This window comes from Plectropomus leopardus, chromosome 2 (genome assembly GCF_008729295.1).
Source record: "Plectropomus leopardus isolate mb chromosome 2, YSFRI_Pleo_2.0, whole genome shotgun sequence".
NCBI lineage: Eukaryota > Metazoa > Chordata > Actinopteri > Perciformes > Serranidae > Plectropomus > Plectropomus leopardus.
Genome location: NC_056464.1, coordinates 17,600,795 through 17,612,472, shown reverse-complemented (window position 1 = coordinate 17,612,472; position 11,678 = coordinate 17,600,795). Strand labels below are relative to the sequence as shown.

General features: G+C 42.4%; 1 protein-coding gene across 1 annotated transcript in view; it reads left to right on the top strand.

Moving 5' to 3' along the window:
* The first annotated feature begins 4,081 nt into the window (after positions 1 to 4,081).
* LOC121949585 (cadherin-4-like) overlaps positions 4,082 to 11,678 on the top strand; it is a 243,234-nt gene continuing 235,637 nt past the window's right edge. Inside the window, 5 exon segments of the mRNA XM_042495320.1 lie at positions 4,082 to 4,110; positions 4,112 to 4,176; positions 4,179 to 4,243; positions 4,245 to 4,322; positions 5,488 to 5,599. Of these exon segments, the coding sequence (XP_042351254.1) occupies positions 4,082 to 4,110; positions 4,112 to 4,176; positions 4,179 to 4,243; positions 4,245 to 4,322; positions 5,488 to 5,599 (349 nt within the window).

Sequence of the window (11,678 nt, the reverse complement as noted above, 5' to 3'; positions counted from 1 at the left end):
GTCTTTAGGATTTATGATGGATTATGTACTGAAGCTGTGTCCGAAATCGTCCCCTATCATGGATATAGTGCACTATATAGTGTGTTCGCCCTTTTGTAGTGGTGTCCGAATTCTCTGCTGTTAATTTCATCCACTATATAGTGCACTATGCCCACAATGCACAGCAAATTGGAGTGTACATACTACCATCTACCACAATGTAATGCGGTTGTGTATTTCTAGGAAAAAAAAAATCAAACGTGGTGTCCAAAATCTCATTTAGTTATACCCTATACAGTGCACTATTTAATACACACTACATAGTGAATAGTGAGTGAGTGAATGAGGGGACGGTTTCGAACACAGCTACAGACTCTTTGGTTGGCCCTGAAAACTCCTGTGAAAAGAGGCATTTTATTAGAATTCTGAAAAAAAAAGATATCTCTCTGAAAAACAGTAACCCATCCAAGCAGTGAACTCAACTTGGTGGTTTTTGGTGGAATCTACAGAAAATGTGGGCTCAGAGCCACCTCATAACTAATATAATGTTGGTTAAAAGTGTTTGTCTGACAAAAAAACCCAACATTTTTTTCAGAGTCCTCTAAAGAAAAAAAAAAAACGACACACAGTCATTTTAGCAAGTGCCCCAAAGTGGCAAAGCCCTCTAGCAGCCACAGTAATTATGATGGGAACAAAAGTGGAAGTCATGTTATTACAGACTGACTCAGTGGTAAAAAAGGCAAGGCAGAGACTGATGCACCTCAGACACTTGAGGAAATTTCAGATCACTCTAGAAATACAGACTCTGATTCCTGCACCACCAAGCGTGTCCAGAATGGGGAACATCACTACCTAGTGGGGTTGGTTACCGAGAGCTGGTATTAACTGGTACCGGTACATGATTGGGTCGATACTTAAGTACTGATAAGCTCTGTGACAAATGGTGCTGCTGTCGGTATTCATGACATAAACTGTGTAATGTTCATTCATGCTAACAGAGCTGGCAACCTGCCCCTTATGATGACTGATTGATTCACATGTGCATAGATACGATGGGCAATACACTTTTAGCCTATTTATTAATTATGTTTTATTGTTTATGCTGTTTTTAGTTCTATTATTTTATTGTCCTTTATTATTTTTATTATTTTTATTTTTATTGTCTTTGTACAGCACCTTGGTCGACTCTGGTTGTTTTAAAAGTGCTTTATAAATAAATCTGATTGATTGATTGATTGATGACGAAGCTGCCGGCATCAGGGGATGACGTATGATATTTACTGTTGTGCCGCGGCTCGCCGCTCTGCTGGTAGTAGTAGTAGTAGTAAGGCAAACGTAGGATAAGACGGAGCGGTCGAGAGTGTGGGCTCCCTTTTCGAAAAGTCACGACTGGGCAGCTAAATGCACTTTGTGTCATATGTAGCTGCAAGTGCAGCATTTTATAAATATGAAACAGTGCAGCGTCTGAGATAGTGTTCGCAAAGCTGCTAATACTAACGTTAGTCTGGCGGTGGAGCCCCCGAGCCCCAGCGGCTCCAATCGCTCTCAGTTGATGGAAGTCAGACAACCAAGTCAGTTCACCCAATTTGTGGACGTTGTGTCAGTCAAAAAGCTCCATGATAAGTCACACAGGACATGGGAGAAACCTTGCAGGTCATGTTAGTTTTTGGAAATAGTTTGTCAATGGAAATTTGAATAGCCAGTGTTAAATGGCATATAAGTCACTGAGTTGCCCAGTTTATGGCAAAAACAAAATAATGTGAATTTTTTATCACAGATTTACATGTCATGTCTTTATTTTCTGCACCAAAATGTAAAGAGTAGTATTGATAAAAGTATTGATAAGTATCAGTATTGATAAGAAGTACCGGGTGATGATAAAAAAAATAGTTATGAATATTATATTCCATTTCTGCCGATAGAGACCCCCAAATCCTACACACTGCACCTTTAAAAGTCTCCCATTCCATAATTATTATGCCAGTATCAGCTCTGACTGATCAACTAGTTGACCCTAATTTATGCAGGCAGGATCATTAAATTCCCAATGAGCCCTTACAGATTCTGTGCCTTGATGATAAATGCCAAACAAAACAAGTGTCTGTTGTTTTAAATCTGCAGCTCTCAAAACAAAATTTATGAATGAAACTATTGTCAGTTAATGATTTTGGCTTGTGGCGTAAAGAGGGAACACAAAAATTTGGAGATACTTGAGAGTAACAGTATAACTCCTCACAAAGGACTGCAGTAGCAGAGAAGGAAAGTAGAATTTGTCAGGGTATAGTCTATGGTAAAGTATTCCTACTGTAATGTCTTTCCTCCTATAAAAAGAGAACTGGGACCCATTTTGTAAGATTTGTTTAATAATTCAGCACGGCCTTAAACCAATTCACTTCAAGTGCCCAGATGGTATTTTTATTAGGCAAATGCTCGATACTTGAGAGGAATAATTTACTCGAGTTCCGAAACTGGCAGGGTACCTTCGAGCTCGGTGGAATTTACTGAGCAGAGAATCGCTCGGGCCGTTCTTCAGGGTACTAATTCAGCAAAACAATAATTTCATGAATATTGCCGTATTGGTGCTGCGGAGGCAGACGGTGGGTGGGACATCCGGCCATGGTCACTTTATGCGCTGTCGGTACTAATTAGGTGTAAAGTTAAAACAGCATATGCATGGCCTTATCTAACTGCTGAATGCAGAGAAACAAGGTAGCACTGCTGGCAAGAGTATATTTTTTTACACGAGGACGTGCCATATTCAGCATTTTCTTACAGGAACTCAGAGCTCTTTTTCTTCAGTAACCCTCCTCCCTGTCAGCAGCTGGTCCCACGTGAGAAAGTGACAGTGACTGATACAAAGATGTGATGCTATTTGAGTCATTGTTTATTGTACAAGGCTTGAGTTTTAAATGCTTGTCAAACAGTTTCTCTGCCAAGCTTTTGCAGGGTATAATAAAAGCAAAAGCACAATGTCCTGAAGGGAGATGAGTGGAGTGTATTTCTGATATCTCTGACCTTAAAAAAAATCCTGCCCTCTGGACAGAAACACCCACTGAGCTGTAGTCAACTAGATTAAGAGTACTTCTTAATTATCAGCCTCAAGCACTTTATTTTGAAGATACTGTTTAAAGGAAAGAATAAGCATTTTTAGAGAGTGTTTTTCAATGTTGCAGGAGTTGGTGGTGAAAATCCAGCAGCAGAGTGAATGGCAGTGACAGGGGCACACACTGGGCTGTGTTGATTGACACTGCAATACTGTCCTATTCCTTTTGATGGGATTAAATTGTCATGACCTCTCAGATATGGAAATTGAGCCACTGATCTGAGGCTTTGGAAATGTCAACATTATTAAATTGTGAGAGCAGTTAAAGGCACAGTTCACCCCCCCACTCCCAGGCTGCAAACTTAAAAATTACTACACTACTTTATCTTTTCTTTAACTTTTAATACTGAGTCCCAAATTGTATTTTTCAAAATATATTAAAAAATCTGCAAAAATGGGAAAATCCAGATGCTTCTCTCTGCCAGCGATAGGCATTAAGATAATGGCAGAATATTCCCCATATAACAATAAATGGAATAATCCCACATCAGAAGGAATAATTTTCACCTGTTCTATTAAAAAGATATGAAGGCTGAATAACGGACCAAATGATTTGGCAAAATGGACACATTTCTTGCAGATCATCACACAGGCTACTGATTCGTTTGACTTTATTTCATTTGAACCTTACATTCTTATCCCGCAGTGGTCTATCATAGCAGCTTTAATAAAAAGCTAATAACTCTGCAGCTCTTGCCGTACTCACGCTGTGGATCAGGGGCAGAGGGGGGAACTCGGGTGTGAAATAGACTCCAGTTAGCTGATGGACACATGAAAAGACTCGGATGGTTGGTTGTCACTCACACCGCCGGACCCGCCTTTGCTCCATCTGAAGTGAAAATATGAATCTAAATAGCCTGGAAAATGCATTTTTCTACCCATAGATCCCAGAAGTGTACGGGGGCATCATCACAGGGAGTCATTTGAAGCGCAGATAGTGCACGCTGTCATGCCTGCTCCGCCGTGCGGTAGGAGGGGTTGTAGTGACGCTGTTATCCAATGGGCACCGGCTTCCTCCGGACGGAGCGCAGCACCTCTGTCTCAGCGGCACTTTTGCGCCAGACAAGTAGGGACGGTCGTTCACACAGCACCCGAGAAGAAGACACAGGGTACCGGGAATTACTGAGGTGTATTTGCCGAAGATCTCCTTTCCCATTTGTATTCCCCAACACGCGATTTTGCAAAGATGAACGTTGGCTGCGTCATCCTGGCGTGCACCTTACTTGCGGGCGCATCCTCGGTAAGATGAGTTCATTTCTTCACGTCTTTTCGGCTAACAGTACAGTGGAAGTGCTGCACTGCTGTAGTGCTTTACTTGGGGCTTTGCAGCGCGCCGCATGAAGCCCGTGAAAGTGTCTGTGAGAGGCTCACTTTCCCCCGCAGCGTTGCGCTAAAGGCAACATGATGCGTGTAATCGAGCTTAATACGCCGACGTTTAGGGTCAAGAAGAATATTTTTGTCTAAGTGCGGTGGAGAAAAAAGTCACGGCCAACTCTGTGCACGAGCCTCCCCATCCTCTCGCCTAAATAAACTGCAGTGCATTATTGCAGAGGACGGCGGTTTCTGGAGGGGCTTCTCTGTTGGCTGCGATCAACTTGGTTTACGCACGTTTACGCACTGTCATTTCTCCTTTTTTGTCTTTTTTTAAATTAATGGCTCAGTGACAACTTTATTAAATGGCGTAAGTGCATATTTAAGGCTAATGATTCAAGGAGCAAATCAACATCTTATCTCACTTTATTTTCAAACTTCGGCAAATGATGCTCTAAAAACAGCGTTATTCCCCAAATGTCTGCAGTACTAGTTTGTTGAGCTTTGTTAATGTGCAGTCAGAGAAATATTGTGTTGCTTGCATAATGCAACAAAGTGCAACATATTTCCTTTACAAAAACATAAATTGATGTGATGAATGAGGTGTGTCGCTGCAAGTGCAGTCTGCAGAGAATGAAATGCCTGCTGGAAGTGCTGTGTGCCTGCTGCAACTATGCATATATCAACATTATTTAATGCATTTGGCTTCCGCTTTGGTCCCTTTCACACATGCACACACACTGTGCTCTCTCCCACACTCCCATAAGCATGCAGTATGGATGTTTAGATTGAACGTTCCCTGCTAGACTGCTCACAGACATCATTTTCATATATATGTATTGACATCATTAAAATTTTTATTTCATCCAACATGTGACAGCCATTATGGTAACATCTGTAATGGCGATAATGATGATTATTATGACACTGTGAAGGTTCAAGTGCAGCATGCTGCCTTCTGAATCATTCACTGTATATCCGGAGAGACTGTGAGGCTCAATATCAGTCTGAAAAGGCTGTGGGATCAGTTTGTGACCCCGTGGCTGCGAGTCAATTTGCCAATGCTTAACAGCCCGTCTTGTTTTATTCCTCAGGGGAGTAAGGCAGGCCAGCCCCTCAGAACCCCTTGCAGACCAGGCTTCTCCCAGAACTTCTACACAGTGATCGTCTCGAGAGACATACTGCACGGCCAGAGCATTCTCAAAGGTAAGCCCGCTGCTTGCTGGATCTCATTTATTGACTGATGATGTTTTCTCTCCTCTGCCCAGATGTGTCCCCCCAACATCACAGTGTGATTGAGTGAGTAAGTGTGTGTGTGTGTGTGTGTGTGTGTGTGTTTGTGTTTGTGTGTGTGTTTGGTGGGACATATATTATGGTGTGTGGCTCTCCATCACTCCTAAAGAAGGTCAGAACACACTCTGGTTGCGGCTGTGCAACATAAGCAGCTCATGTCGAGCTCAGATATGTTCAAGCAGAAAGATCCAGTTGTGGCGTAGCTCAGATTGGACAAATCCTAGGATGTGATTAAACATGACACAATGCATTCTGTTCAGGAGTTGTCATTTGATAAGGAGTTTCATCGATGAATGAACACCTAAATTACACTGATTGCAGTAGAAAAAAAAAAATCCTCTTTTTTGATTGACTGAGCAGCAGGCTGACAAAGCAGACTAATTTAAATGGCTTGTTCCCTCCTACGCTGCATGTTTGCCACTGGAAGCCCAAAACTTTTATTTTATATCTGCTGTTGAAGCCCTTTTATTCTTTATGTTTTGTGGGGAAATTCAATCCTGTTTTCATTCGCTTCATTTCTTTTCAGAGCAGCCAGTGTACTGAATCTAGTGTGAGGTTCATCTCCTGCCATTTGAAATTATGCTGTGGTTTCTTCAGCGTGTCTCTTCTATTTGCTGCTGAATCTTTGCCATAATGGAAAAAAACCCCCCTCTTATTCACGTCCAGGGGTCCCAATTTGCATAATCAGCAGATAAACCAAACCTTTGACATTAAAGGTGCAGTGTGTAAGATTTTAAAGGAAATATTGGCAGATATAAAATGTATGTTTTCTTTAGTGTGTTGTCACCTGAGGATGAGAACTGTTGTGTTTTCGTTACCTTAGAATGAGCTGTTTATATATCTAAATGGGGAGCAGGTCCTCTTCTGCGGAGTTTACCATGTTGAATCTGCCTTTCTACAGTGCCCTAGAATAAAGAAACCAAACATCGGCTCTAGAGAGGGCCAGTAGTGTTTTTGAATTGGCTACAGTAATAAGCTGCCCCTTTGTGATGAGCTCAGTGGCTTCAGAAAAACGTTGATATTTAATGCGAAACTGCTTTAGTCAGTGTTTTTACTGGTTAGAATACGTTTACGAGAATAAGAGACCTCTGTGGATAATTCAGCTTAGTTGAGAGTTAAAACACCGTGATTATCTGGATCTTAAGGTATCAGAGAAAAAAGGTGAACACACATCAGCAAGTGCTGGGGTAGTGGCCTGTGTGCTACGAGCCAGACAGTGTCAGAGCAATACAGATAACGTGAAACTTCTTTACACAGTGTTTTACCGGTTTTAATCACCTGATCTGTTTATTTTGGAGTGGGAGAAACCTCTGCGGATAATGCATCTGTTATAATGCATAATGCATGCACCCAACAAAAACCTCCTGAAGGATGAACACTGAAAAAAATCCTAGCCGAAAGTCTCAGAAGTTTTGACGAGTCGCAATTTACTGTCCTCATGACTAGATGCCACTAAATCCTCCACACTGCTCCTTTGACTGGATGTGCACCTGTAACATTAAGCGTGCTATGTCAATACCTCTAAATTACAATCAAGATGTTACCCCCAAAATGAGGAGTGTTTCAGCATTTAGCGTATTTTCATGTCTACATATTGTGGATTTCTAAGATAAAAAGTGTCGTGATTTGATTTTAGTAATATGGGCACTTCCTCGGTTTTCTTCCCTGTAACCTGTTCTACACTGTTACTTACACTTGCGGGCAACATCTCAACACTAGTGTACAATAAGCTCAGCTCTCCCCTGACACTTTGCCTTTATAGCCAAATATTTGTCTATTATTACGTGAAATGCTGTTTGCCAGGAGGAAATGGCATTCTCATTGTAACAGCTGTTGGAGCATTTTCCAGGCTGCGAGCGAAACAATTGACTTATTGTGGAGGTTATTTTGTTATTTAGTAGGCTGACAAGGACAGTGCAGCCGGTCAGTGGGGAGCGAGTGTGCCTGAAGGGGCTCGGGGCTCAAGGCTTCTGCCTGTTTGGAAATGGGCTGAGGCGTCCTCACCGACCCAAACAGTGTTAACGGAGAGCGATGTGTCGAGACAGATAGCGTATGTCGGTCCCTCCTGTGTGTGTGTTATATACATGCCCGTCTCATGGGGATGTTGCACACACATGTCCTAGTGTACATATTAGCTGCTAACAACTGAAAGAGGTTACAGCAAAGCTCAACTGCTTCAATTTGATTTACCTTATGTGCGACATCAGCTCCAGCTTTTGATCCCATATTACCTTTGCTTTCAGTCTCTTGGTTTCATTTTCTCTGTGTTTGTTCTTTGTGAAAATCAATCTGAGAGCCATGCTGTCCTCCCAGCTGGCCACTCAAATGGATAGGGGCTGCAGCAGCTTACAGTAAGTCCTCATGCAATGATGAATGTGCGGGGGCTGGCCTTACTGAAGGTCTGTTTTCTATACAGTGTGATACAAAGCGCCAGGAAGCCTTTAATACCAACGCCACGATATGTATAACCCGAAACTGTCACTTTCCAAGAAAATGAATGGGCCCGGGATGAGATGAGGGAGGTTCTAGGATGCTCCAGAGCTGGCTAGGGGGCTGCTGGACTGCTGTGGGCCCTGGCTGTTGTCTCCCTGGAGAGAAAGGCAGTGAGCGATGGGGGAAGGACCAAAGAGCTGTGGCCCAGCAGGTGCAGTGTGAACCAGGCCTCTGTTTCCAGTCGCTGAACAATGTGTGGACCGCAGCTCTTTTCATGCTGAGGTGGAAGGGGGAGTTGTTTCTCTTCTATTTGATTCTTTTGATTGTATGAGGGAATTTCTTTGTCAGTTTTATTTACACCAATTTGAGTTAATTGAATGTTTTAGAAATATTTTTCTTGATGCTTTAGAAACATACACCTAGGCACCATTGTGTCAGCTGCTTGAAGGACTATACAAGTGTTCATCTCACTTTCTGTTACAGCTGACCATTTTCACACTGCATTGTTTTTAAATGTTGAATGTGGAAAAAAAAGTATAGAGTTGACAGTAGATGACATGGGGGGGACAAGGGGAAAGATATGTGACAAAGGTCCCCAGCCGACTGCAAATCAGGGATGACACCTTAAAACTCTGAGACTAGAGCACCCCTGCAGTTTCATTTGTGTTAATACACAAAAACACCAAAATGCTGATACAGTTTTCACAGGGTTTTTAAGCCTATGAGGGAGGTGAATTTTCTCAATCCACAAAGTATCACCAAAGTCTGTATACAAATAATGGATATAGCCACCTTGTTGAGTCCTGCTTTGAAGCCTTAAATTTTAGCTGTCACCATCTTGGATTTTGGGAACCAAAAGTGACCATATTTGATCAAAGGGCGGAGCTGCACAGTGACACCCCTAAAGGGAGGCTAGGGCCAATACAGTTGTGCCCCCCAAACTAAAGTATATCAGTATGTGGTTCCTTAACTCTCGTATTGACATCGTTTTCAATGTGCCTATACATACAACAACACAATAAAACTCTTGAAATTCAGTTATGGCTTTTGGTTTTCAGAGGCCCCAACTGGCCACTCCTATAAAGCATTTCTTGGGGCGCCACTGGAGCTGTGGAGGAGTGACTCTGACTCATAGACTCGCAGACAATCTGTCACTTAAAGCAGCCACGCCCTTAAATATCTGTAACTTTAAGCCTTCATAAAATTTGAACAAGCATAATGTGAGTCCTAAAGTGGTTAAACTCCAGTATTTTTTTGAACAAAAAAAAAAAAAACAAACTTGAAAAGTAACATCAAATCTTTTTTGTGACCCTGCTGATTTTTATTGTAAAACTTCAGGAGTCCCAACCCCCACGTGGGGAACAGATGCTTTAACCGATCTGGAAACTTGGAGATACATGTTTTTTCTCTGGACAGTAACAAAATGGAAATAAATGGAAACCAATGCCACCGTACCAACATTCAAAAATCTAAAACACAACAGCATCGCTCTGAAAATGGTCAGCAGTGATTTAAATGATAGTATATAGGTGGTAAATACGCTGCATTTTGCTAAAACATTGGTACAGTCTTTTCACCTTGCTTTCATCCTATAGAGCCCTGTGCAGGTAAAGTGAAGTCTCTGGTCAAGACTTGAAAGGCCATTTTTTAAATCGTAATGCATCATTCAGTGCCCCCTTTGGTTGTTCCTCGCTGGCTTTATCGGTTAAAATGGCTGTTACTGCTTTGTGGTTGACCATAAAAGACCTTTGTTTAACTAACTGACAAATCTCTTTGCTGCTGCTAACTTGTGCTGAATAAATCATCCCATGCTCCCATGGAGATGTTTGTCTGAGGGCTGGATCAGGATTGGAGGGGGAGGCTGTGGCACACAGGCAAGCAGACAGCCAGGCCTTGAGTCGCGGTCCGTGCAGATTCTCGCTGTGGGCAGATAAGCCATGAAAAGAAATATTCCAGTGATTGCACATCGCTGTGTAAACCATCACCTCGCTCCAAGAGCCGGAACAGACACCTAGGAACACGGACAAGGGGATGTGTCCTCAGCACAAAAGAAATTGATTTGGAATACAGTTCAGTCAGAATAGTGTCTCTTTAAGTCACTGTCAACGCATATTTGAAAAGACAGCAGTGATGAGTTTCACCCTTTGCCCCTTGCCAGTCCGTAGAGACACTGAATAACGCTGCTCTGTGTGATTTAGATGCTTGTCTGTCTGCATATTTTGCTTTATGTCTCCAAGATTATGTGACAAAAAAAAATACTTTGATGTATTTACTGGATTGGAGGAACCTTGTTTTTGGAGAGAAATCGATGTCAGCTTTTCAATGCCAGGCTTTAGAAATGCAGCAGAGGGCCACTTTGTTGTGGGCAAATGAGATAAATAAGAAATACTGATGATGCCTAACTGTTTTCTGGCAGACAGCATCACAAGAGATGAGTGTATTCCTTAACCGGGCACACAAAAGCTTTTCATAAAGCCTGTGCTTTGCCACCTCGACTCCACACTGTCCTTTCAAAGAAAAGGCTTGTTTTCATTTACGGTCCCTGTGTTGTCTCTTGAATCTCAGGAGATGAACTTGCTCTGTGAGATAAATAATCCACAGTTGGGTGTCTTTTCCCTGCGTCCTTCATCCCGGGGCTTTTAATTTAAAATTGGGTCTTTCTTATTGCGGTTAAAAAAAATTGCACACACTGTACTTTAATCTAAAAGATTAATTTAAGGAGGATCATGCCTCCATCAGCTATTCGCTTTCAGCTTGGATTTCCTATTGTTTAATTCCATCTCTAAAAGTTACACATACAAAATGACTTGTAACATGACCCCAATTAGACTACAGCAGGGAAATCTGGCAAGGAGCCATATCTGCTTTGAAACAGCCAGCTCGGCGTTCACTGTGCTGTGGAGAACTCCTGACTCCTAACCTACTATCCAAAGTGACAGGGCTTTCATAAGTACGTCCAGACCCAAGAACTGAAGGGTAGTGGTGGTGGTGAAGAGGGAAGGGGGGATTACGTTTCCAGGCATTTGATAAGCGGGATGCCATTTTCCCTCTGACTCACGAATGTCTCTCTTGTCCTCCAGAGAGTCTTTCATCTCTGCAGCCAGGACCTGCAGTCTGTGGCGAGCTGATAGAATACAGGTACAGAAGATGAGCCACATCATTTCTCTTTATCTCACCTGCCTTCTTACCAAACCAAGCTACGCTCCTATATCCCTCAAACTCCCCACAACATGACATACATGCTGAGCCAATTCCATCAAGCAAGCAGCCCAAGATATTGTACATGCCACCCCACAATCCTTTTCATCCTGTTTTGTAGTCATTTTCTCAGTGGTGGTAGTAAGTAAAAAAAGGGTTTTTTGATAGATGGGAAACTGGCTGTCAGCAGAAATATTATTGCCTCTTGTCAGGAATGTGAATTTTATTAGTTCTAGTGCGCTGATCTCCACTGAGCTCCTCTTTCTGTGTGCTGGTATTAGCTTCAGTCTCATGGTTGGTCGCTGGGTCATGGCATATGCTCTCCTGGAGTTTCATTACAACGCAGATAGTTTTATTGCTC